The following is a 27,570-nucleotide window of genomic DNA, read 5'->3' on the forward strand; positions in this document are numbered from 1 at the left end:
CATTATTTTTCGAAGACTATCCTTTACTGTGGCAACTTTATTGAAAATCAAGTGGGCTTAAATCATATGGGCTTAAATTCCATTCCATCGAGCTCTACACCTACTCTTACAATAATGCAGTCTTGATTAACTGTAACTTTATAGTATATTTAGAAATTGGGTAGTAAATTACTATAATTTTTTTCTCTTTTCAAAATTGTTTTGGATATTATATTTTACTCTATATTATAAAGATCAGCTTCTATTTCTATTAAAAAAGTCTACTAAAATTTTGAAATTGTGTCGAATCCATAGATCAATTTGAGAACTGCTATCTAAACAATACTGAGCCTTTTGGTCCATGAACATGGAATGTCCTTTTTTTTTATTTTAATTTTTTTATTTAGAAGATTAAATTTAACAGGGTGACATTGGTCAACTAGAGTACACAGATTCGGGGCAAACATCTCCAATAAGAATGTCCATTTTTTTCTCAGCCATTTAAGTAGGTTGCAGTGTACAAGTCTCCTACCTCTTTTATTACATTTATCACTAAGTATTTTCTTCTTTGTGATGCTATTCAGAAGGAAACTGTCTTATTAGTGCTGTTTCTGGACTGTTTACTTGTAGTATATAAAAATACTTCTAAAAAATCTTGATCTTGGCCTGGTCTGTGGTGGCACAAGGGATAAAGCGTTGACCTGGAACAGAGCTGACTGGTGGTAAAATTATGAATATAAGTTGTGAGTATAGACATCTTTGTCTTGTTCTTGATTTTAGGGGGAAAGTATTCAATGTTTTGCAGTTAAGTATGAAATTAGCTGTAGCTTAAAAAAATTTTTTTTTAATAGACTCCCTTTGTAGGCTGAGGAAGTTCCTTCCTAGTCCTTTGAGAGCAGAGGCGGATTAAGGTCGGTTGAGGCCCCAGGCACAGAAGAAAATATTGGGCCTCTTACATTAGAAAAAAAAAGTAAAGTTAGGGTTTTGCGGGCCCTTCAGAAGTCAGGGCCCAGGGCACATGCCCTGTGTGCCCACTGTTAAATTTGCCTGTTTGAGTTTTTATCATGTGTCTGTTGATTTTGTCAAATGCTGTTTTATATCTATTGTGATGGCATGTAGTTTTTTTCCTTTGGTCTAGTAATGTAGCATTGTTTTACACTGATTTTGTTATTGTTAAACCAACCTTGCACTCATGGTATAAAATTCTTCGGTACTGTTGGATTTGGTTTGCTAACTGGGGATTTTTGTATGTTCATGAGGGATACATGTTCATAAAGGATACTGATCCATAGATTTCTTTTTTTGCAATGTCTTTACCTGAATTTGGTATCAGGGGAATAAACATCTTCACAGAAGGAATGGTCTCTATTTCATAAAGAGTATGATTGTCTAATTTCTTCCTTAAATGACTGGTGTCCTAATACAATGAGAAAGACATACGATGGGAGAATGCCACGTGATGATAAAGACAGATTGAAGTTGATGGAACTACAAGCCAGGAATGCCCAAGAATTGCCAACAAATCACCAGAAGCTAGAGCAGGGGTCAGGAACCTATGGCTCATGAGCCAGATGTGGCTCTTTTGATGGCTGCATCTGGCTTGCAGACAAATCTTTAATAAAAAAAAAATAACGTTAAAAATATAAAACATTCTCATGTATTACAATCCATTCATTTCCTACCGCTCATGTTCATGGTTGCGGGTGGCTGGAGCCAATCACAGCTGTCCACGGGACACCAAATTTTTATTGGATACTGTGTAACATATACGGGTTGTTGTATGGCTCTCATGGAATTACATTTTAAAATATGTGCCATTCATGGCTCTCTCAGCCAAAAAGGTTCCCGACCCTTGAGCTAGAGAGTCAAGGAAGGGTTCTCCCCTACAGGTTTCAGAAAGCTTGGTTCTGCAAACACATTGAGCCTACAGAAGTGTGAGAAAATTTCCATTGTTTTAAGCCACCTAGTTTGTGGTATTTTGTTATAATCGTTGTATCTTGATGTACTGACTGTCTTATTATTATGGTATGTCTGTCTCTAGAAATATTTTGTGTCTTAAAGTCTATTTTGTCTGGTATTATTATAGCCACTGAAAATGTTATGGTTACTTTTTGCATGGTCTATCACTGCTAAATATTGTTAGTCTTATCGTCATCATAAAAAATACAAATATGGTACATAATACACATAATTTCTTGACTTGTGGCTGGCTCCCTTAAAATCATTTTTGTATCTGATATATTAAAATAAGGACAGGAACAATGATGCTATTACAGAAAGGTGAAAGGGTGTTAGAGAATAGAAGATAGGATTAGTGTTAATGAACTGATGCATGTGATCATGGATCAGGATAGATGGGGACATCTTCTGCCTGAGAAATTACATTAATTTTTTTGTAGGAAAATATATAAAATACTTCTATAGGCAATCCACCCCCAAATCCCGCTGACCTTCTATTTCCAGGAATATAGTTTCTCAGTCAGCCTTGCTTTTTGATCAGCACAATGTTTTTAGAAGGGATAACCTGTAAGGCTCAAGGAACAGAGTTGCAAACTGTTAACCTTCTTTATCACTTAAAAGTCTGTTATGTATCCTGTACAGCAGCCAATTTTTCATTTCAACTTCAAACTCGAAGAGTTCTTGCAATACACAGGAACAAAACATCATCAAAGCTCTTCTGATTGAGGCAGCTTCCGTGTAAATTAGCTCAACATGAGTACCACAATTTCCAATAGTACAGAGCAGCATAAAACCACCCGCATCTGGATTCCTCCCTGGAAAGGGCATATCTAACGCGCAGTCATTAGAAAATTCCACACTAGATCATAAGAGAGTTTCCTCCTAGTGTCTGAAATAGCCCTGCATCCCAGCATTTAACTTGACCTGACTCCCAGCACTGAGCGCGAGCCTTGTTCCAGAGCTGAGGCAGAACCCGCAATTAAAACAGCATCAAATGACACGTTAACTGAACTCAACACCCGGAGCCCTCACGTGGCCCAAACGGCCTGTCAGGCAGGCTCAGACCGCAGCTCCGGGGAGTGCGACGCACACCCACGACCCTGTTTCGCTGGCGAACTTGTGGCCGGGTTCCGCCCACAGGGAGGCAGCCCTCGCGCTGATCGCTGACTCGGGAAGGGGGAGTGTCTGCCTCCCACGCCGTCCATTCACCAGCGGCCTCTGCCTCCTCTTCCCGGCAGGCTGCGGGTTTGCTTCTGCTTTCCGCAGGGTGGAGGTCGCCAGTCACTCGTGGCGGGGAAGACAAGTACATATTACCCACGCTTCACTCTGAGTGGCAGGGTGAGTCGAGGGTACTCCACACTGTGTCCTGGGGCGGGGACGCCTCCAGGCCCCCCGCAGCCACACGCGGCCGGGAGGTCCACCTGCCGCGCACCTGAGCTCGCGCCGCAGCCCGCCGGCCCGCTTTACGGCCCTGGCCTCCCCCGCGCGAGCCGCCCCGGCCACGCGAGCCGCCGAGCCAGATCGCCCACGCTTCCCTCCACGCCCGGCAGCCGCGGGGACTGGGCGCGTCAGGAATCGACGCCCGTGCGTGATGACGCACGTGCGCGCGGGAAGACGTGTGGACGCAGGCGGGCCGTAGAGAGCGTGTGAGTTTCCGCGTCTGTTGGGAGCCGATCGCGCCGTGGGTTCTGCGCCGCTTCTTTAGCCCGTTCCCAGCGCCGCGGCGGGCGGGGGGCGGCGGGCCGGGGCGGCGGACGGCGTCCCCGAGGGACCGCTGCTGAGGTGGGGATGGAGGCAGGGACCAGTGGGGGTTGGACGCGGAGCGTCGGCGTCCTAGGCACCCTCGGGGTGCGAGATCGGAGAGGACGTGTACTGGAGCGGGGGGTCTTCCTCACCCCCGCCCCCGTCTCTGAGCTGACCGCCCGGAGTCACCTGCGGAGGCTCTCGGGAAGATGGGTGGGTGCAGCGGGAGTTCGAGAGGAATTGCTTTTGAGAGCAGGAAGTTTGCAGTGACGTTGCATCAGCAACAGCTTTCAGTTCCAGGTGCTCTGGGAGCAGTAGCTTTATGTTCTCTGAACTAGTGGGCTGGCACAGGCACCCTAACCCGAGTTGTGGCATTTCTCTTAAGAGCGGGGAAGAAATCCACCTGTGGGAATTTAACCCCTTTCTGCCCAGACCTTAAAAACCTCTCCAAAACCGGATCACAGTCTCTTTCGAAAACTCAGGGTGCTGTCAAAATGAATTATTGCTTAGTCATGATTAAGCCATCTATATGTGTAGTTGTATAGGTCCTCCTTGGCAGTATACTTAGTGACATCTAAACTTGTCTCTCTTTTTTTAAGTTCTTTGCAATGAGTTTTTAAAAGTCTGATGTCTCAAATTTATTTGTCATTTCCTGGTTCTGATAAACTTGAAAGACTTACTTTATGGCAGGCATGGCTAGGCTTGAGAAAGAGGTTGTCTTACAAAGAAGAGCACTGTATCGAATTCCTAAATTGTCCCAGGACTGCTAGCGTCAGCATCACCCTGAAACCTGTTGGAAATGCAGATTTTGGGGTCTTACCTTAGATACCCCAGTGCATCTGAGTGCTACAGTTTGAGAATTGCTGGCACAGTGAGAAAGAATAGCCCCTTTGGAGGTCACAGTGGGATTTTACAGAATAGGATGGATCCAGGTGAAGCTTTTCGTAGGTATAGGATCTCAGACATGTTACATAAAGGTTACTTCATAGGGCTGTAAGTATTCAATGTGAAAATGCAGGAGAAGTGTTTTAACACCAGCATACGTAGAAAATAGTCAAAGATGAGATGTTACTTGATTACCGTCATGACTGTATCAAATTGGTACATGGGTTGTGTTAGAAAGATTCCTCATTGGGTTAGATATGAGTTGTAGGCACGGATATTGTGATCACTCTTAGAAGGCATCTTATTTATTTCTGGGTTCCCAATCAAGGTTGTTTATTGGAGGCAGGACATTCAGTTAAAAGTTGTAGCAGTACATACAGACTAATACCAGTGCTGTTGTGCCTATAGAATTTTTAAAACTCATATTAGTAATTCTGTTAAAGAGTATCTTTAAAATTTTTGGCTTCTGGTCTCTTCAGCGTTATCTTTTGACCCAGAATTTGGGAAGGAAGAAAGTAGGGTAGATCAGTGGTCCCCAACCTTTTTTGGGCCACAGACCAGTTTAATGTCAGAAAATATTTTCACGGATTGGCCTTTAGGTGGGATGGATAAATGTATCACGTGACCGAGACAAGCGTCAAGAGTGAGTCTTAGACAGATGTAACAGAGGGAATCTGGTCATTTTTAAAAATAAAACATCGTTCAGACTTAAATATAAATAAAACGGAAATAATGTAAGTTATTTATTCTTTCTCTGCGGACCAGTCCGCGGCCCGGGGTTGGGGACCACTGGGGTAGATCACTGAAACGGGATTAGCCTTAGAACTGAGAAGGACTGCGGAGCAGAGCACAAGGCTGAAGAAGTTTTTCTTATCTTTCCTTTCCACATGTCACACAGCCCCTCCATAGCAGAGAAGTCTTTATCATACCCATTCTCCTGTTTTCTGGAAGCATCACAGGAGTTAAGTTAGGAGTGCCCACCCCTGGCTGTTTGTTCAGATGATCAGTTGCAGTGTTTACTCACAACTTTTCCCTTCTTTGTCTGGGGGGCCTTTGTGTGTGGGGGGGGGGAGAAAAAGCAATACTCAGGATTTGAAGCAGCTGGTCCAAAGCTATAGGCTCACTCCACTGTTGAGAAGGGTCAGTGCCACACTGTGGCCTAACCAGCAGGCTTTGATTAGAGCACACTGCTCCCAGGTCCCTGCTTTTGCTCCTAGGTGTTGTGGGTGAGAGTTTTCAGAAATACAGGAGTCACTTCGGATATCAGTGTCTAAAAAGAATTTTGGTAATGCCGTCCCATTATAAAGCATTCATTTTCTAAAAACTCCAAGCATTTTTCTTGTTCTCTCTCTCAGAAAGGCAGATCTATAGCAGTGGTTTGGGGTTTGGAAAAACCCTGCTTTGAACCCCTCTGCTACATACCGTATTTCCCCATGTGTAAGACACACCTTGTTTTTGAAAAATTTGGGGTCTAAAAACTGGGTGCGTCTTATACAGTGGTTGTGGCATTTCAGACGCCATAGATGGAATTGAGGACGAGGCAATATATGAAGACAGTGATTCGTCATCAGACACAGATGAGGACAAGCTAATGGATGGGAGTTTTGACAGTAGTGAGTTATATGAATTTTATGATGAATAAAATTTGAGTTCAATAACTTTATGTAATTTTTTTTTTTTCAAATTTCAGGCCCCAAAATTAAGGTGCGTCTTACACGTGGGAGTGTCTTATTTATGGGGAAATACGGTACTCATTGTGTCCGTGTGACATGTGAACACCCTCCAAACCTTACTTTTCTCTTCTATAAAAGACATGGTGTGCGATTGCCTCAGGACGTTGAATAAAATGAAATAAAGTGCAGCCTGACCGGCGGTAGCACAGTGATTAAAGTGTCAACCTGGAACGCTGAGGTCGCTGGTTTGAGGTCCCGTCCCAGGCTTGCCCAGCTAAGGCACAAAAGAGAAGCAACTACTGCAAGTTGATGCTCCCCCCCATCTTTTGCTCACTCTCTCCTCTCTCTAAAATCAATAAATAAAATCTAAAAATAAATAAAAAGAAAGGGCCAACCAAACCTGTTCACTAGGTGTTAGGCATAGAGGCTGAATGGCTGCTGCATGGTGGATGGTGGGGAAAGGTAGCTACCGCCTCCAACCTAACTTGATCTCATTCATTTCCTCCTCACGAAGGCGGTAGTGTTGTTATTACCCCACTGCGCTGCTTCTCTGTCCGTCATCCACGGACAGAGGTCAAAGCTTTCACGTTATTGTGCACCGGAGAGCAAACAGTTGGAAAAACTGAAAACTAACCCTAATGGAAACACAATGTCTTCAGTTTTATCACCATGCAGAGCAGCTTCCATGACTTCTTGGGGTGCTTACTGGAAGGGGAAAGTCAGGGGTTGATTAACATTTAAGTCTCTTCAGATAGTTAATGGGGACAGCCAGAGAAGGGGACACTGTGTTAGAGGGGATGGGACCACACTAAAAACATACACCAAAGTATAAAAAAATAGCTCCGAAATAGTTATTCTTTTTCTTTTCTTTCTTTTTTTTTTTTTCTGAAGCTGGAAACAGGGAGGCAAGTCAGACAGACTCCCGCATGCACCGACCGGGATCCACCCGGCACGCCCACCAGGAGGCAATGCTCTGCCCATCTGGGGCTTCGCTCTGTTGGGACCAGAGCCAGTCTAGCGCCTGAGGCAGAGGCCATGGAGCCATCCCCAGCACCCGGGTCAACTTGGCTCCAATGGAGCCTTGGCTGTGGGAGGGGAAGAGAGAGACAGAGAGGAAGGAGAGGGGGAGGGGTGGAGAAGCAGATGGGCGCCTCTCCTGTGTGCCCTGGCTGGGAATCGAACCCGGGACTTCCGCACGCCAGGCCGACACTCTACCACTGAGCCAACCGGCCAGGGCAAGTTATTCTTTTTCAACATAGATGCTTAGTGATAGTAAAGTGAAAATTTTTATGTTCCATTTTTTAAAAGTGACCGAAATTTATATGTATTTTTGTGTGTGCATATATATTATGTATGATTATATGAGCATGGACAATACTTGAAAGAAGTCATGCCAGGTCATAATTGTGGGGATAAGAATAAATCTATACATTAATGTAAAGTTAGATGTGCATATGTATGTAAACGTTCTTTTAAAAAACAAAAAAGAACTCATGATGCTCTAAAGAGATTTCCTTTCCTGCTACAGTTGTAGTCAGGGAAGCAGTGGGCTTCAGATTTTTAGCAGGGAACCCTATTTAGCAGAATATTTCCTGTAGCACTCAGGAGCTGAGAGGCCTTAATGAAGAGTACAGGCCCTCTGTAGGGACACTGAGGCATGTCCCTGGAACGTAGGAGTGCTGGACACTGGGTGTGAAACTCTTCATCTGTAGGATAGAAATCCTCAGGAGGTGAGCTAGACCTAAAAAAGACATGGCAGTAAGAACTCTTGTGGGAGTCACAGACGTGTTCTGAAGATAATGTTCAAGGTTTCCGGCAACGTTAAACATACGTAGTGTAGCTTCTCGTGCAGAGGAGAGATTTTTTTTTAAATCCAACCTTGAGGCTAACCCACATTTTACGAAAATAGGTGTCTATGCACAATTTTTGAGAAATCATCCAAGCTCCTTTTTTAATCCCTCAAAGTGTGACAGCTGTATCACTGTTAAAGCTATTTAATATTTTAGCATTAATATTAGCATTTGTTTAGCATTACAAATGACTCGGAAAGGGAAACCAGGAGTCAATAGAAATACATTACTTGTGTTTACTGTCCCGTGGTTTTTTCCTTGTATGAAAGCTGCTGGTTTGCATTTATATGGTAAAGACTTTTCCTTAGCGTTAATTTTTAGTTAATAGTAAGCTTTCATAAGAAAATGAATGTCAAATGCTAAGTATTTGTTGGATTGTTATTAATAGCGACAGTAGTAGTATAGCATTGTCCGTTTTTTCACAGTTGAGGAGAGTTTCCCGGTGACAGCTGGAGTGTGGGGGAGAGGCAGTCACTTTCAATCAACCAGCTGCTCTGTGCAACATCAGGATGGTGTTATTTCAAAGCCTGTGGATAATGTTGGCTGTGTTCAGGAAAGAAAATGTATTGGACTTCCGGGAAGCAATAGATAGTGTACAGGGCCCTCTGGGTTCTGGATTATAGACAGCTAACCACGTGTGCATTAGGGTTTCCATGTTGGAGTTACTACCATCTACTTTCTTGGACATTGTTACATGCACGTCATAGTTGTAAAGCAATAAAGCTTAGTACCAAGGGGGGAAAGGCTCATCACCACGTAGAGAGGAAAGGAGAATGGAAAACCACCTTTGGGGGTGTGCCACGTGCTTTCAGATAATATGCTAGAGCATGTGTTCTTCACAGTGACTCCAGGAAGTAAGGGGAGCTTTTCTCATCCATCGATAAAGTCGCTCAGGAGGACTGGTTATGTGGTTTGCCCGCGGTTACGTACCAGTAAGCGATGGCATCCAAATTCGACCACGAATCTGGCTGCAGCTCCAGGAGTGTTGTCATTGCAATGACAGCTGTTTCTCCATGGTGTTAACTTGCTTGTTCATTTTTAATTCTAAGTCAGGACAAGTTATGAATGAAATTTGTGTACATAGTACAATGACTTCAATTCTATGTAAATAATATATAGGAGAGAGAGAGTGTGTGTGTTGGCATCCACTCCTAATTTTGGATTCTTTTCCCTTGAGGAAAGTCTCTTGGGCAAATACTGTGAAGGAAATTTTTCTACTTTTTTTGTGTTACAAATACCAGCAATTTGCAGTTTTGTGTGTTGTGCTGACTCAGTTGTGATTCTAAGTTTGAACAAATGTAGGAATAAATAAATACTCTGCACACTGGCCCTGTGCCCCTTCCTTTGTACCAAAGTATTCAAGATGGTCTCCTTTCTTTCAAGATATGTTAACGTTGTATCAATAAGAAACCTTACAGATGTCTACATTTCCAGCTTGTAGCGATTATGTCCACCAAGTGGTGACTTAATAGAAAAGTTATTTTTCGGAGATGGCTGCACAGCTTTTGACCCTGAGTTTCACGGGTGGTTTCAGCTCCCTCCCCATTGCCTACAGAACTATGCCTGCCTAATGGTTTCCTTGTTTCTCCCCACACACCTCACACAAAACTGTGAAATTTAATTTTGCTGTTTTCTAAACATCCCCTGCACTTTGACAGACAGCTCTAGTCTAGTTCTTGATCACACTATAATCTCGCTGTTTGTGTGTCTGCCTCTCTTTCTAGGCTATGGTTGCCTGAAAGGACAGTGCCTGTCCCTTAGTGGACGCTCATATATTATTAAATGAAGGAATATAGACAGTGAGATATAAAATTATATATACTTAGTGCTTTCATTACCATAGTTCCATTGGTTTTCTTCATTGGGCTCATGGTTGGAGACGTGGTGGTTTGTGTCTGTGCGTGAGTTTCATGACGGTGAAGAAAGGCATGCAGGATGCTTCCCTGATCCTTCCCGAAGGCTGTGGGATCGAAGGGGCCCTCGTTCATTTGTTGTTGTTTTTTCTTTCTTTCTTATTTCTTTCTTCTTATTTTGAGTGGATGAATCTAATTGATTTATTGTCTGAAAGTTCTAGTCAGAAGTTTTCATTAAGTGACATCTTATTAAATGTTTAAACTAGTCTTACTTCAGTGAAGAACAAAGTCAGCGAGTGCCGTGTTTTGAAAATCAGTTCAATAATTAGAAGTTGCTTTAAAAAATAAACCTTGTATAAAGAGAAGACAATTTTATTAATTTGAAAAAAATTTTATTGAGTGATTTTTAGAGAGGAAAGGGGAAAGACAGAGACATGCAGAGAGAAACACTGATTTGTTGTTCCACTCATTCATGCCATCATTGGTGATTCTTGTATGGACTCTGCCCAGGTATGGACCCCGCAATGGTATGTCAGGACAACGCTCTAACCTGTGGAGCTACCTGGCCAGGGCCAACTGAAGGAAATTTTAGACCATCAATTTTTTCTTTTGAAATAACGTTCTTCTACCAGTGTCCAAGTTTATACACCAAGTATTTTGGTGTATACTCTGCCTTACTTAGGCAGAAGTTACTCTCGCACTCATCTCCTGAGCTCTGCACTCTTTTCTCCAGGACATTCATGTAGCCAGCCTCCATGTTTTGGTTCTCCTATGGGCTAAAATATTGTACTCAGTAGGAAACAAGACTTGGTGATGCTTGCGATAAATCAGGATTTGCTTGCCAGCCCTTGGCAAATGCTTTGTGTTCTGAGCAGGGTTCTTTGACTGCAAACAACAAACACTAAGTTAACTAGTTTATCTGGATAATTTCTTCAAGAGCAAGAGATAGGCAGTGTGTGGGTAAGCTCAGAGAATCGACAGAAAACAAACCAGATCACCAGGCTTTGGTAAAGAACAGCAGTTTGATGAGCGCTCAAAGTTTGGGTAGACTTGGTAGAGCTGGGAAATTCTTTTAAGTTAATGCATTAGAAGTCATTGGTCTTTGGGTCTCCAGTACTAGTTTTAAATTCTAGGGAGAGGGTTATTATTCCAACTCTGGTTACTGGCAGTCTTGAGTTCTGGTCCCCCCAGGACCACATCCAGTGGGGGTAGAGGTAGATTACTGTTACTGAAAGAATGAGGTATTGATACTGGGCAGGCAGAAAAACCCCAAGCTGTTCCTACAACCTAGTAATTAGTGGACGTCCTGTGTGCTTTCTGGGAACATAAACAGCATCTCTGAAGTCTGGCTGTCTCTTTCCCCTCTTGACTAGCTCGTATGCTGGAAAGATTTCGGTTCCATAAATAATTCACTAACAGTCCTGCCACAGGTTAATTGAAAGGGTGTGATGGCTATCAGTCTTTCATTGATTTTAGGTAGACAAACAAGAGAAATGCGGCATGGATCAAACATGAGAGTGGCATGATTTCCATCCTCTGGAAGGGAGAGAGGGTGGGCTGCTGGCATGGCTGCTCCCCTTGTGTCTGCTGGTTTAAGGACCTCTGTCTGAAGGGCTGTCAGTCTGAGAACTTTAATGAGCCCTCATTATGCTAAAACGTGTAGTCGGTGAGAGAAGGAGCTGGCTCATGATTGATACTGGAAATCATACGTGGTGATGGGTCAGATCGGAGTTGGCACTAATTCACCTCGCTATGGAGCAGAAGTCAAGACTGTACAAAACCCACTAGTTTTCATTTTTCATGTATAAAGTTAATCGAATCATTTCTGTTAGGACAGTGATGCTTTAAAAAGGAGGGGAAAAATACAAATTTTGCCATCTGACATACATACTGAGATTTTTTTTAAAAAAATACTAAAATAGAGGCTCATTAAATTCTCAAATGTGGTGATAATTTAAAGGTAATCTTGACAGAGACTCTGGTTGGACATTTTATTATAGAGTTTATTGTAATTAGAAAATCATTTCCGCTTTCATGTGTCTCTCCCATACCCCATCATATTGTTTAAAACAATGCATGTGTATCTGAACCACATGGAGCAGTTTAAAAGTAATGGGATTAGAGAAGGCCCAGAGGACTGCTAATTGGTCACTCAGTTATAAAAACACTTTAAAGCTATTTAAAATTTTAATGTTAACCGTTATTTTAATTTATCTGGTTTGAAAACACTGTCATTTCACAGTTTATGATTTTATATATATACACATATATAAAATCTCAATATAGTAATCTCATTTAATCCCTACAACACCAAATGAGCCTGCATGATTTCCTTTTCCGGGCGAGAAATGGCAGTTCAGTGACTTTCCTAAGGTCCCATCGCTGGTGTATCACAGAGTTCTTCACAAAGACCATGCCCATATCCACCGTCTACACCGCATACGTTACTGTTGCTAGCCCTGAATATCATTTTGACGAAAACCATTGAGGCACTTCTTTTTTTTTTTTTTTTTAATATTGATTTTTTTTTTTCAAATAAACTTTATTTTTTTTAATTTTTTTAAATTTATTTATTCATTTTAGAGAGGAGAGAGAGAGAGACAGAGAGAGAGAGAGAGAGAGAGAGAGCAGAGAGAGACAGGGGGGAGGAGCTGGCAGCATCAACTCCCATATGTGCCTTGACCAGGCAAGCCCAAGATTTCGAACCGGCGACCTCAGCATTTCCAGGTCGACGCTTTATCCACTGCGCCACCACAGGTCAGGCCATTGAGGCACTTCTTTTCCCAGAGCCCATCTGTTTACCCCGGTGGCCCGTCAACTTCTTGATGTTCGGAAACTGTTCAGATGTATTGCTCGGGTTACCCGTCGCCTTGTGCTTCCGTTTGCCGCGAGCGTGGCAACAGCTCTTATATGCGGCGGGAGCGCTGTGAGCCTTTGGTCCTTTATGTGTCGGAGCATCCCGACGGCCTTTCAACGTGGCGTTCAGCAAGATCGCTTTTTTCAGTTAACCAAGCTAAGTGTTGGTTCCTAGGTGAAAAATAAATTACACGCTCTTAAAGATGTATTTGATTAACAGGAAGCTGATCTGTGTGAATTAATTATAACCATAAGGATGTCATAGCCTTGTCTTTTATTATTAACCAGGTAATTGACCAGAAGTTTGGAAGCTTATTGTAACTGACAGTTAGTGGTTTGACCTTGTGTGTGGTGTAGAGCGAAACATGCACAGAGCATGTAAATGCAGTTTGATCACCGAGGTGCACGTGTTGTCCGAGCAGCTGATTTTAGGTTCTTATTTTTTACTCATAACGACTTTGACAAAATTGGTATACCTGAACTGAATATCCTACTGAAATCTCTTACAGAAAGCATCAGGTCACAGGTGAATGTATGCGTCACCGAGTAGTTACCATCAAACGGGAAGCCTTGACACATTTAGGACGTCTAGTTAAGTCAACAGATGCCCCAGATTAAGTGAATTTTGTTTTTAAGTTCCACATGATGAAAGGCAAAATAACTTTTAGTAGGTAGAGAAGACATAAACAGAGAGGCATATTTGGTAGGTTGAGGGAGAATTTTCCCCTCTTACGTTAATTTTTCTAAGAAAGTTCAGAGCATGAGGTATTTTTGCTGTTGGAGCGATGAGGGTGCCCAAGTTTGGTGAGTTTGGTTGAAGAATGGGATTCCAGTAGTGACCTCGGAGGGGAAGTGGGACAGTCACAGCTAATGAGCTGCAGTCATGGGTGCGGGCCTCCCTCCTGCGCACTTTCTGCTAGTAGTCGAGTCCGATCTGCATGGATATGACACAGAGACCTTCCTAAAAACACCATTTCATGCACATCGAGCAATAAAAACCGCATGTGGTGTTAGGAGCAGAACGCAAAAAGTTTTGTCAGTGGTACATTAAAAAAAGAGGTAGGAACCTGATAAAATGGCAGCACAGTTTTTCACATTAAATGATAAAAAAATACATAAGTGCTACAATGAATATGGCGCTCTCCCTTCAGAATGTCCTAACCTTTGCTTGTGGATGTGGTTGTCTGAAGGGGTGCAGCTTGTGAATGACTGGCAGTGGGGGGAGGGGGCTATCCGGAGTGGGTGGCAAGTCCTAACTGCAGACGTGGATGGGGGGGTCACTGGGAACACACTCTGCGAACTTGAGGTAGCTGGTTTGAGGTGTGCAAATGTGTCCATTTTGTGGCTTTCTATGCAGTTTGCTTCAGCTGGGGGCAGTTTGCTGCATTCACCTGGTGCGTCTTGCTGATGAAATGATGCATAATCAAACAAGAAATATGTATTATGCTCAAATTGTTCCCTGATATATTAATGACATTTGAGAAAGATCTCTTGCTTCAAAACAAGCGCTACTGCGGAGGTGACGGAGCTCCGGTAGGGCGGGGCACGGTGCCCGCGGCTCTGCCCGGCTCTGCCCGGCCCTGCCCCTTTGCCTGAGCGTGCTCTGATGGACTTCCGGCCTCCAGCACCTGCACTGCTTCCTCTGGCCCAGACGCCCTGACACCCGTGTTGCCCGCCATGGCAAGTCACAAGTGCCAGGGAGTAAAGGCAGACCCCCACCCAGCCTCGGGGGCTAGCACCGAGGCGTAACTAGACTAGCTTCCGTGGTTCCCCACGGGGTTACGCTCTAGTCACTCACAGTGATCGCTCGCTGAGTAATAGGTGTGTTTGTGGCTGCCTTGCCTTCCCTGTCTTGCTTTCTTACAACCCTGCCAGGTATTTGTCACCTGCCAAATAAATTTCTTGCCTAGAGCCTTGTCTCAGAGTCTGCTTCTGGGAGAAGCCCAGACTATAAAAGTGATGTATAATAATCACAAGGAGCTATATTCAACAAGAGTATGCTAATTGAATCCTCATGCTAACCCATTTTACAGATGGGGAACCAGACGTGGCTTGATGAATTTGCCCAAGAAGTAACACAGTTAATAAGGAGACCAGCCATCTTAGCCGCCGCTTGGCACTGAGCAGAGACTCAGAGGCAAACACAATCTGATCGGGAAACTAGGCATAGAAGAATAACAGAAAATAAAGTTTTAAATTTAAATAATGGGGCTTCAGGGGGCCTTTTAGCAAGGAATCCTGTCCAGCCATTACAAAGCTGCACGATGATGGGTTTTTTGTTTTTGTTTTTTGTTTTGTTTTAGCAGCTGCTTGGGTTGGGTTTATGAAATTGGAATGGCCCCACCTAATTTGGACATTTGCACTATGGTGTTTTTCTCCAAAGTTAGCTAGGTGCAGAGAGGAATCTTAGCCTGGCTACCCTTCTAAGATGTCGTCATCTGGGCAGAGTCTGTGGGGGAGGGGACCTCTGCACGGCCCCCCTTTCCTGATGTTCTTATTCCCGGGAAGTCCAAGGCGAGGGGACGAAGAGGCCCTGTGCCTGTGTGTAACTTTTTAAATGTTCTCCCTGACCCCAGTGAGGACGCTGGAAGGCCATGCAGCACAGGGGCAGCCGTAAATGAGTAAGGATTTGTGCGCACGAAAGGGCCCCCATTGACTGCAGAACCTTCTGTCAGACGTTTCTGGTGACATAGAAGATACGCCGCTGGTTCTGCCTCTGGCTCTATACTCTTTGTCACCCTATGGGGGTGGAGCATTGTTGCCTGTCTGGTTACGTGCAGGGAATCATCAAAGCCACTCCTGAACACCTTTGAAACAATGAGCAGTGCTGGGCCCTTTGCCCTCTCTCTCTCTGAGCCCAATAACTGCCTGGCCTGATAGATGGTCAGTGTGTTACTCTGTGAACTGATCACATTGGTGACCTTGTTAAAATTTAGCCTCTTCTAAGCCAGAAGGAAGTTAAACTTGCTTCCGCCAGGCAGAATTGATCAGTTTCTTTCTCTCTGTCTCTCTCTTTCTCTCTGTGCACCTCTGTGTCTCTTTTTCCATCTGTCAGTCTCTGTTTGCAAAGGGAGAACATTTCAGTCTTATGACAAGATTCAACTTTCTAGGCTTCCAGTGCTGCAGAGCAACTTACTCCAACTCAACCCTTGGGCATTCGGGACCCCGCGCTCGCTCGGAGCGGAGCCAGCTGGGAAGTGCTGTCTCACTGGGGGCTTGTCTCCCCAGTTCGTTGTAATCCTCTCTGTGCTTTATACCTCAAGTTCCCGAATTGCCGAAATCCCCGCGGACTGCTCCTCACTGCCACAGCCTCGTCCTTTCCTGTCACTGCGGCGGGGCCCCAGCCCCTTGGAATGAATGAATTGTGAATCTTCATTGCCTTTACTCTCTGTACTTCAGCTGACTTTGAACTGAGACACACACACACCCTGCTGTTGTTGAAACTAGTGGAGAGCATCTTCCGAGCCCGCCATTCCTGTCCTGAGTCCTTGGCCTTACCCGACACCAGCTTGTCCTGCCTGCAGCTTCTTTACCCTCAGCAGACAGTCTCAGGTGCAGCGGAAAGCGTGGTCTCGGTTGTAGTAGTGCCCATGGCTTCTCGCTGGCTTGTTTTATCTTCTTGTGCCCACAGCTTTCTACCCCACTTCTTGGTGGCAGGGCCGGAGTGGAAGCGAAGTCTTCTGTTTCACCTGGTGTACTTTGTGCTGTCCCCTCGTCCTCTGGAGGTGAAACTGACCACCCTCTTCCAGCAGCAGCAGCAGCAGCAGCAGCCAGTCCTACCCTTCCTGGATATCGTCAGACTCTGTAGGCGAGAACTAACCGGTCCTCAAGGCCGGCCTTGACCGTTTCTTTCAGCGATTTCGTTTATTGCCTTGGGAAGGTATTTCTGGGGCTTAGAATAGGGAATAGTATCATTTGAAACCACTTCTCTGTATTTGAGTTAAACTTCTCTTTTCATAGCTACCACCTTCCGTTTGCCTCATTTTTGTGTGTACAAAAGAAATTTTATTAAGATGTCTGCATGCAGTGGCCCCAGAAAGTCTGGTGGCTCTAGCATTTCTGTATCTATGGGACTCAGAAGTGGAAATCTGGCCGGAAGTGGGTGGCACAGTCAGGGCCCCAGGGGGTAGGGGAGTCACTGTGAACTCGTGTCTGTAATGAGATGGTATGTTCAGTGGGGGTATGTGGGGGAGATGAACTGTGAAGTCTAATCGCTCTCCCCCTGCGGACACTGTCTGCATATTTTTGGACTATCTTTGCCTACATACCCTTCTGCCCTCAGTATCTTTGCTATTTAGGTCTCAGAATTTCTTCATTGACATTTTCTAGGAATTTTACTTTTAAGATATTTGTTTACTGTGTTTGAAGTCCTAAACATGTAATTCTTATAATTTTTTTTCTAAAATTTAATGGGCTTCATTACTGCCAAAAACAGTATCTAACTTAGAATGCATTAGTCTACCTTATCTGTTTGGCAAGATCTTATTTTTATAAAAGGAAGACCTTTGCTAATGGTAAGTACTGGAATCTATATCATTTTAATCACCTTTTTTCTTACTTATTATTACTGAAGTTGGTTTTAATTAAACTTTGTACCAGTCATCACAAATTAGAGGTTGAACTAAAAGTGAAATATTGTTTTAGTCCTTTAAAAAATTCTCTTAAATTTGAGTTTACCATCCAACAAGTGTTTATGTGGAAGAAAAGTAGCTGACATCTTAAGGGTTCGTAGTCTGATGTCTTAAGTTAAAAAATATTGGCTCTGAAGCAGAACTTTGAACTATTTCTGGCTGGCTTCTAGATCACAGCTTTGAATTTAAAAAGATTTTTATTTAACTACTTTGTAGACACTCGAGACATTTGCTTCCTGCTGCGGAAGTGCAGCCTGGTTTTCTCAAGTGCCGGACAGGCGGGGCTCACAGGCGGAGACAGTGGTGGCAGGGACACCGCTGTGACAGACAGAGGTTCACGGGCTCGACAGAGGAGCGGCACCTTCGGGTGGGAAGCACTGCATTTGCGTCCTCACAGCCCAGTTCACGAGCATTGTCACCTTGGTTTCTCCATCTGTATAAGACACATGGGATTTCAGTCTCCCTTTTATGGCTCCACACCAGAACTGCTGAAAGGATTGCCACCAAATGGGGCTGTTAGGTTTGGAATGCGCAGACTTCCACTGTCAGCTGTGGGATGTGTGTGAAGTTCACTTTGGTGACCTCTGGTGGTGAGAGCACCCACATGGCTGCCCATCCGAGGAGGGCGACACGATTAAGCACCTTGGACAGAGAAAGCTGAGGGCAGAAACTTGACCATCCCCAGGAAGTCTCCAGGACAGAAGCTCGGTTGAGCTGCTTCTCCCATGGGCAGCTCGACAGAACCTCCTCCAGGTTGAGTGGCAGGATAGGTGGTGCTTTTCTTGGCGAGTGCTGTGCAGACCAGCTAAGTAGGTACCATGGAACTAGTATTGTCTTCACAGAACTGCGAGAGCTAAATGAAACAAATCACACACAACTCCTTTGTAAATAGGAATAATTTCATAAACAGTAGTTATTATTGAGAAAGTTATAGAACTAGTGTAAGTCCTTGGCTGCTAGGCTGAAGTGGTGCTTCAAGTTGATCAGAGGATGATAAAGATTTAATGTCAGCTAATACTTACATGGTTCTTACTACATTTCAGGCGTTCCTTTGTATGTTTTATATATATTAACTCATCAACTGCATGAAACAGGTTTATTATTATTTATCACCTGTTTTATAAATGCAGACATTTAGGCCTGCATTGATTGAAAACTTGCCCAAGGTCATGCAATTCCAAGCAATTGAGGCGGTATTTGAACTGAAGCTATTTGGCTCCAGAGTCTGTTCTGTTACCTGTGACAGCCGTCAGTCTGATGGGGACGGATGGAGCCCAGAAACTGTGGTAGGGGAGAATGCGCGAGGGGCTGGGGCTGGGGGCGCATGATGAGGCTGGAACTTAAGCACGTCGAGTCAGGTGTTACATAAAGTGGACTGGGGGCAGACTGCAGGGATAGGCATGGTCTTTGCCGGGGTTCCTCACCACGTAACATAGGCCATCATTAGTAGTTGCTTCCCTGTCTGGAATATTCTTTTACTTCTATTGTTTAGGTGGCCTTACACCTAACTCATCAGAGGTCAGGTGTCCTGCCTTCCATGTGGATGGCACTGATATTTAAGGTAGGCTCTTATAAAAGACAGTTGGACAGTGTCCCCCTAAAGTAAGGAAATGTTTTACTTGTTTTCATTTGGGGAGATGGTATATGATGGGAGGAAAGGAAGTCTTGTGTCTTAAAAGCTCTACATCAGGTAGTTTAAATAGAATGATTTAGCCAGTTGGCATTAGGGAGATAGTTAATGGTTGTGTTGAGCCAAATGAGACAATTTTTTATGTAGTATAACAACGACATAGATACGTGGAAGACTCGGCAACCCTCAAAAGGGGAAACTGCTCTCAATTCCCAATATCTTTCGTAGCAGAATCTAAGTGGTAGATAGTTCTCTGAATAGATGGTGGAATGTAATTACCGAGAGTGGCACAACATTCATAAAGACTAGATTCCCATTACCTTCTTAATGTAATTGGATTCCAGTTTCCATTTTTTATTCATGAAGTCAGTTTTCACTCATTTAATTGTCGTCCATGAGCACAGGACCTCTTGCGGTCCTCTGCTGAACATTTCACCCTGCATCCTCTGGACTCCCCATTTGCTAATCAGCTCAGGTAGCTGATGCATTGTGGGAAACTGAACATGGTGTAATGATGTGAAGCTGTTGCCTTTAATATATTTTTAAAATTTTTCCATTGATTTGGTTGTGGGGTGGGTGGAGAGAGAGAAGCATCTATTTGTCATTCCACTTAGTTGTCCCATTTATTTGTACACTTGTTGATTTCTTCTTGTACTTGCCCTGACCGAGGGTTGAACCTGTGACCTCTGGTGTGCTGAGCTGATACTTTATCCACTGAGCCACCCAGCCAGGGTTGTTGCATTTGATATTTAAATGTTAAGATTTAATGTAATCATTTACATGTTATACATACAACTTTGTATTGCGTATAGCAACTATGCATTGCACATAAGCTGGGTAAGCTTTTTGAAAGGTATCATGTATTTGAAAAGTGGAAACATACCTGAAACCTGTATAATTATGTTAACCTATGTCACCCGAATAAATTAACTGTCAAAAAATGAAAAGAGGAACCAAATTCCTTGGCAAGTCTTTTGTCAATCAATTTTTTTTGTTTTTGAAAACTATCTTAAACATCTGCATGTTTGTAGTTAGATTCCTTTAGGGTCTAAGGAAGTTAATACCTTTTAGAAAAAATAAAATTATGCTAAGAAGGTTTAGTGGAAGAACAGAGAATTTCATTGTTATTGTGCTGGACTAAACAGTTCTCATCTATTAGTCTTGTATTAACAAGCTGAGAAAATACTTTCTTATGTTTGGATTAGAAAAGCTAGGAATGATAAGATTCCTGAGAGAGTTACAGGAGAAGAAGTTGCCCAGGTCAATCATTCTTATAGTAGACTGTACTGAAAAGAATAAGAGAGAGAGAAAAAAAGCATCTAGTGTTTTGAGATGATTTTGACTGAATTCATGTAGTATTTATGATGCACTAATATGTTGTACAGCTCTTATAACTGAAAAAGCAGAGGAAGTTTTAATGTTTATCATAAACATTCTGCTATTTCCATAGCATGTTTGCTTTTTCTGGAGCAATAAAGCACACTAACTCCATATTTCTTTCAAAGAATGATTTTGCAATATCTGTAGTTGAATGTGTTGGTCTCAGCCCTGCCCTTGCTAGTGAACTACATTCCCGTTCACATTCAAGACATCACAGGAATGGGAGTGCTAGAATCCTTGCAGTTTAACTTGGACAGTCTCTCTGTAGTTTCATTTTTCTTCCTGAATCATTCTTTTTACCTAAGCTTGTAAAACTGTTTCTGAAAAAGAGAGAAAGAGAGAGAGCGCTAGCACTTGTCTGGATGCTTTTGTGCACCTGTGAGCATGTGTGTTTAGATTGTTTTATGGAATGAAAATTTAAGCATTTGCTCATCAGTAGTCACTAGGGAAATGTAAATCAATACTACTTCACACCTACTAGGATGGCTGTGGTTAAAAACTGGGTAAACACAAGCATTGTTGAAGATGTGGAGAAATTGGAATGCTCTTACACTTCTGGAGGGAATGTGAAATAGTGCAGAGATGTGGAGAAATTGGCGCCCTCTTACACTTCTGGAGGGAATGTGAAATAGTGCAGAGATTGGAGCCTCTTACACTTCTGGAGGGAATGTGAAATAGTGCAGAGATTGGAGCCTCTTACACTTCTGGAGGGAATGTGAAATAGTGCAGAGATGTGGAGAAATTGGAGCCCTCTTACACTTCTGGAGGGAATGTGAAATAGTGCAGAGATGTGGAGAAATTGGCACCCTCTTACACTTCTGGAGGGACTGTGAAATAGTGCAGAGATGTGGAGAAATTGGCACCCTCTTACACTTCTGGAGGGAATGTGAAATAGTGCAGAGATTGGCACCCTCTTACACTTCTGGAGGGAATGTGAAATAGTGCAGAGATGTGGAGAAATTGGAGCCCTCTTACACTTCTGGAGGAAATGTGAAATAGTGCAGAGATGTGGAGAAATCGGCGCCCTCTTACACTTCTGGAGGGAATGTGAAATAGTGCAGAGTTTGGAGCCTCTTACACTTCTGAAGGGAATGCGAAATAGTGCAGAGATGTGGAGAAATTGGCACCCTCTTACACTTCTGGAGGGAATGTGAAATAGTGCAGAGATTGGCGCACTCTTACTCTTCTGGAGGGGATGTGAAATAGTGCAGAGATGTGGAGAAATTGGCGCCCTCTTACACTTCTGGAGGGAATGTGAAATAGTGCAGAGATGTGGAGAAATTGGCGCCCTCTTACACTTCTGGAGGGAATGTGAAATAGTGCAGAGATTGGAGCCTCTTACACTTCTGGAGGGAATGTGAAATAGTGCAGAGATTTGGAGCCCTCTTACACTTCTGGAGGGAATGTGAAATAGTGCAGAAATTGGCGCCCTCTTACACTTCTGGAGGGAATGTGAAATAGTGCAGAGATTGGAGCCCTCTTACACTTCTGGAGGGAATGTGAAATAGTGCAGAGATTGGAGCCCTCTTACACTTCTGGAGGGAATGTGAAATAGTGCAGAGATGTGGAAAAGAGTTGGGCAGTTCCTCAAAAGGTTAAACATAGCGTTGGCGTGTGACCCAGTAATTCTACTCCTAGGTAGATGGATGGCCAAGAGATCTGAAAACAGCATCTATGTTCCTATAAAAAAAAATTGTGTGTGATTGCTTCTAGCAGCATTATTCACTGTGGCCAAAAGGCGGAAACCACTCAGATGTCCACGACCTGACGTATGGACAAGTAAGTGTGGTAATCTCTAGACGATGAAATATTATTCTGCCGTAAAAAGGAACAATTATATTAATCCATGATACAACTTAGTCGAACCTTGAAAACGTTATGCTAAATGAAAGCAGCCAGACACAAAAGGCCACATGTTGTGTGAGTCTATTTGTGTGAAACATTCAGAATAGGTAATTCCACAGAGACAAAGTAGATTAGGGGTTGCCAGGGGCTGCGAGTGGGTTGGGGAAAGTGGGAGTGATTGCTGGTAGGTACAGGGTTTTGTTTTGAGGGAATGAAATGGTCTGGAATTAGGTAGTGGTGTTGATTTCACAACCTTGTGAATATGCTAAAAAACACTGAATTGTACACTTTAAGAGAGTGAATTTTACATTATGTGAATTACATCTTGATTTTTAAAAAACCAAAGATTTAACCATCTGGAAAGCCAGGCATTCGCTAAGTCCCGAGCCTGGTGATAGAAGCCCTTGATCAATACTTGATGACTTGGACAAACCTACTCTCTCCCCTGGGTCTCTCTTTTGGGACTATACTTAAAATATATGGAACTATTAAGTGAAATTTATGGAATACATGAAGATACTAGTTATGACAATAGCATTAATCTATCTCAAATATGTACCAATGGACCTTGTCTTGAGTCTTAAAGAAAAACACACTTAAAAAAAAAATCTCAGTGCCTACTTGTACGATTTGTTGTCCTTTTAGTGATATGGAAGGCTGTTTCAGAACAGCGTTTGATTACTCTTATTAAAGACTCTGGAGTTTCTTTGTTGTGAAATTAATTTGTTTACTACTGGATGCCAAATTGGAATATAATTGATAACTGTTGTATTTTCTTGCAAGTTAATGCTCTGCATTGTTCTTGAACATTTAAACTGAAACTTGAGAGATATACCTCCCTGCTACATGAAAATGATGGAGTTTTCCTTCCTCGTAAGTAGAATTGAAAATCACCATAATTAGTTTCTTGTCCCTTTTTATAAAACTCCTTTCCCTCCCCCTTTGAGACACATTGGTTTCCCAAGTTATGAATTCAGTTTCTTTTGTTTGTTCTAGCCACTTATTTTTTTTTCTTATCACATACCTGTTAAATTTTTAATTTCTCATTAAAAGTGAATATGACTAATTTTCCTATCAATATTTCAGGAAGTCTTCTGTTTCTGTCACAACCTCAATAGAGAGCTGTCTGGTGTATATTACTACATAATTAAAATGCCATTTTTTTTTTTATCAAATAGTTCTGGCAAAGCAGCTTACTAATACATTTTAAATGGATCAGAGGTTAATTTCTGTAAAGTTGAGATAAATGTTATAAAGACTGTTCTAGAACTAAAAATGTAAGTGGAACAATATGTATAGTGTTTGCTACAATTGCAGGAAAAAATTCTTAGAGGTAGACATCTCATAGGTGTTCAGACCTCTTCAGTCAGTTTCATTTATTGTATAAGGGAGACTAATCTTGAGCCCTTGGGCAAATGCTTGTTCGGCACCGACTCTGTGCCAGTCACGGTGCTAGGCTCTGGGAATTCGGTGGCCATCACAATGGATAAGATCATTCTGCCCTTCCCTGGATAGCTCCTGGTGCAGCAGCACCCGTGTGTCTGGAGCGTAGTGACCGAGGCAGAGACCAGTGGGAGGTGAGAAGCATTTGTTTTGGGGGTGATACTGGTTAAGGCTCCATATGCAGTATTGGGGAGTACATTTGAGCCGTATTAGGAAGCTTCCATTTACAAAGGGTTTTTCACATAAGCGAGGTTTCCACAGCATAATGAAAAAGGTAGCTACCATTTACTCAGCACCTACTTCGTTCCAAACACGATACAGTCATCGTGGGAAGGAGGGATTAGTCCTAATTTAAAGTGAAGAAACGGAACTTAAAAGAGTTTAAATAGGGTTAGTAAGTGGGAGAATCCTACCTCTTTTTCCTTCCAAAGCCCATGTATGTTCCGATGTGCCCTCTGAATGAGAGTCTTTTGGGGATCAGGGTGCGTTTCCTATTTGGGTGGAAGCCAGGAGAGCTCCAGGGAGAAAAGGGAACCCCTGGATGAGCACTTCGTTGCAGCCTGTCTCCTGATCCGCCTGCTGACTCACATCTTCACTGACATTTCTGTGATGACATACATGTCATAACGAATGGGGCTCTTCCCTTTCAGGACTTGTTTCTTTTTATCTCTTGCATCTTTAGGGGCTTTTTATCTCTTTCTTTACTGGCTTCTTCCCATGAGCATAAACTAGCCCCTCACCAAAGCACATGCCACCTGTATTGGTCAGTAATCACTGCACATCAAACCTCTTTAGAACTCGGTGAACTAAGGTATCACTTGTTTGGCTCACTGTTCTGTGGGTCACCAAATTAGTCTGGGCTCAGCTGGACTCACTCACGCGTCTATGGCCAGCTGCTGGTCCGCCAGAAGCTTTGCTTCTCGGTATTAGCTGGCTGGTGGCCAGGGCCGTCGGGGTGACTGGCTACCCTGGACTCGTCCACGTGCTTGGGAGGGTTTCAAAAGAGAGCAGAAGCCTACAGGTCCTCTTAAGGCCTAGATTCAGAATTCATGGAGTGTCCCTTTCTCTGCATTTGGTCAGCTAAAGCAAGTCACAGGCCAGCCCAGGATCTGGGTTGCAGAAGCAGACTGTTGAGCCCCAGAACTCTTCTTCCTCGCTGATTCCAGTTCATTCTTTTTTTTTTTTTTTTTTTTTTTTTACACAGAGACAGAGAGTCAGAGAGAGGGATAGACAGGAACGGAGAGATGAGAAGCATCAATCATTAGTTTTTCGTTGCATGTTGCAACACCTTAGTTGTTCATTGATTGCTTTCTCATATGTGCCTTGACCGCAGGCCTTCAGCAGACCGAGTAGCCCCTTGCTCGAGCCAGCGACCTTGGGCTCAAGCCGGTGAGCTTTTGCTCAAACCAGATGAGCCCGCGCTCAAGCTGAGGACCTCGGGGTCTCGAACCTGGGTCCTCCACATCTCAGTCTGACGCTCTATCCACTGCGCCACCGCCTGGTCAGGCTCCAGTTCATTCTTTAAGGCCAGAGGCACATCGCCACCTCGGACCGAACCGTGTCTCTGGGTCTGGTTTCCTCCTGTCACGGTGTTTGGAACATCGTGTGGCCCTTGTCCGTCTGCTTCTCAGTGGAACGCGAGCTCCTTCAACCCGGACTGTGTTTCAATCCAGGATTTAGCACGTAGTAGGTAACTTACAAAAGCTGAAGTTTTTGTGAAAATAAAGTATTCTGGGAGTTGTTACCGACCAATGTGGAACAGAAGATAACACGTGCTTTCATTTTAAAACTTGCCTGTTGATGTTTAGACACTTTGGAGCAGACACTAGCTAAAATATCAGAACTGACTATTTCTTTGAAAAAATGAAGGGCAGGGGCAAAGAATCTTGACCAGCGTTCTGAGTAGAAATCATTACTAAATATTAGGTTTTTTATTAGGTTACGAGTTTGCTGAAAAGGAAGACAAGTCATCTTTTCACGGCCTATTTGTCAGCGAAAACATGCCCGTTTATAAGTGGCCGCCTGGGACCGGGGCTGAGAATCTCTGGGTTAGAGTGTAACGTGAGGAAGGACGTCAGCGGGCCCCGATGGAGACTGGTAGATGAGAGGCGGGGTACACGTGCTGTGTGCTCTTCTTTCAGTCAGTGGTGTGTCTTACCATCGTGTTCTGAATTGCTGGATTTCCATGCGCATTTATTTTGTGTTGCAGGTTCAGCTGTCTGTATTCCTGTCTCCCCGGACGCCACACAGCCCCATCACCGGGTGGGTACCTAACCATGCAGCGGAGATCCAGAGGACTTAATGCGGGGCTGCTTTTGCTCCTCTCCCAGATCTTCAGTGTCGGGGTCAACAATATCCCGCCTGTCACCCTCGCCACTTTGGCTGTCAACGTCTGGTTCTTCCTGAGCCCGCTGAAGTCGCTGTATGGCTCCTGCCTCAGCGTGGAGAAGTGCTACGAGGAGCGAGACTGGCAGCGCCTGCTGCTCTCCCCGTGGCACCACGCGGACGATTGGCACCTCTACTTCAACATGGTGTCCATGCTGTGGAAAGGCATGTGTCTGGAAAAAAGACTCGGAAGCAGGTGGTTTGCCTACGTGATCGCCACGTTCTCCCTCCTCACTGGGGTGGTGTACCTGCTCTTGGAGTTTGCTCTTGCAGAATTTATGCATGAACCTGTCTTCAAGAAGAGTTGCGCCGTAGGCTTCTCAGGTAAGGTAGACGGATTGCTAAGGCAGCCTGCGTGGACGGTGGGGGCGGGGCGGCTTCCGGCCTTTCCTGAAGTGTGGGTCCCTGGTTGGTGAAGGAAGGGAACTCCGCATGGCTGCGGGCTGCTGGAGGCTGTATTTTAGAGAGGAGGCTGATTGGCGCACAGGAGGGGCATACATTCTGCTATGTGTCGTTTGTTTACTCTTGCACAGTTTGGACTGCAGTCTGCTCAAAGGGAGCTTTGTAGGGGGTGCAGTGCTGAAAGCCGACACTGGCTCTCTCACGGGACCAGGGAGAGACCCACAGGTGTATTTGTGATGGGGAGTTCTGTAAAAAGATGAATATGCCTCATAATCACTTCATTTAAAAGAATGCATCGCATCCTACCATGCTCACCATGTTTTAGGAGCCAAGATAAGTCACTGTATAGCTCACGCTGTGTAATGCATCTAGCAGATCTGTAGGGAGCTGGCATCTTGGTTCTGTAGATGAGGGAGCTGTCAGAGAAGAAAGGAGACTTGCTCAAGGTCACACAAGCAGTACGTGATCAGCCGGGATTTGAACCCAGTCTACACGACTTGAACTACGGGTGGCATTGCCTCTCCCTTTAGCCCTCTAGTTCTTTATGCCATCGGACTGAAACTGCCATCAGGGCTTAAATTAGGTGTCCTGAAAGTACAGTGTGATGGGGCCGGGGGATATAGCCTGATCGGAAGGAACGCTCACCCTTCCCTGTACGGTCCCCTTCCCTCTAAGATGCACCCTCACGCATCACGTTGTGGGAGAAGAAACAACACCTCCTGCCTTCCACATGCCTTTCCACTGAGGTTAGGAATATACACATTACTTACATACTATTTTTTTTCTGTTGAGTTAAAATTCACCTGGCATAAAATGAACTATTTTGGAGTATACGATTCAGTGGCATTTAGTACCATGGCTGGTGTTTTATCCCCATTTTACGTGTTATCTATTTAGTAGCATGCCCAAAGTCAGGAGGAACTATGTTAAGAAACATCAAAAGAATGATTGCTTCGAACATGGTCTTTCTGCTGCTGCACACTGGAATCGTACGGATAGAGTACTTTTCCACGTAGTCGAATAATCATTTTCACTTGCAACTAGTTCTCTTTGTGA

General features: G+C 43.9%; 1 protein-coding gene across 6 annotated transcripts in view; it reads left to right on the forward strand.

Moving 5' to 3' along the window:
- The first annotated feature begins 322 nt into the window (after positions 1-322).
- The window catches only part of RHBDD1 (rhomboid domain containing 1), a 125,183-nt gene continuing 97,935 nt past the window's right edge, over positions 323-27,570 (forward strand). For 3 of the 6 annotated variants that reach the window (XM_066345206.1, XM_066345201.1, XM_066345205.1), the window contains exons 1-3: positions 3,562-3,584; positions 22,156-22,218; positions 25,937-26,436. In XM_066345206.1, coding sequence (XP_066201303.1) covers positions 22,211-22,218; positions 25,937-26,436 — 508 coding nt within the window. In that variant the 5' untranslated portion in view covers positions 3,562-3,584; positions 22,156-22,210. Of the gene's footprint in view, positions 3,585-22,155; positions 22,219-25,936; positions 26,437-27,570 lie in introns of all 6 variants that reach the window. The other 3 variants (XM_066345202.1, XM_066345203.1, XM_066345204.1) reach the window with 3 other exon arrangements.

The sequence above is a fragment of the Saccopteryx leptura genome, chromosome 7 (assembly GCF_036850995.1).
Source record: "Saccopteryx leptura isolate mSacLep1 chromosome 7, mSacLep1_pri_phased_curated, whole genome shotgun sequence".
NCBI lineage: Eukaryota > Metazoa > Chordata > Mammalia > Chiroptera > Emballonuridae > Saccopteryx > Saccopteryx leptura.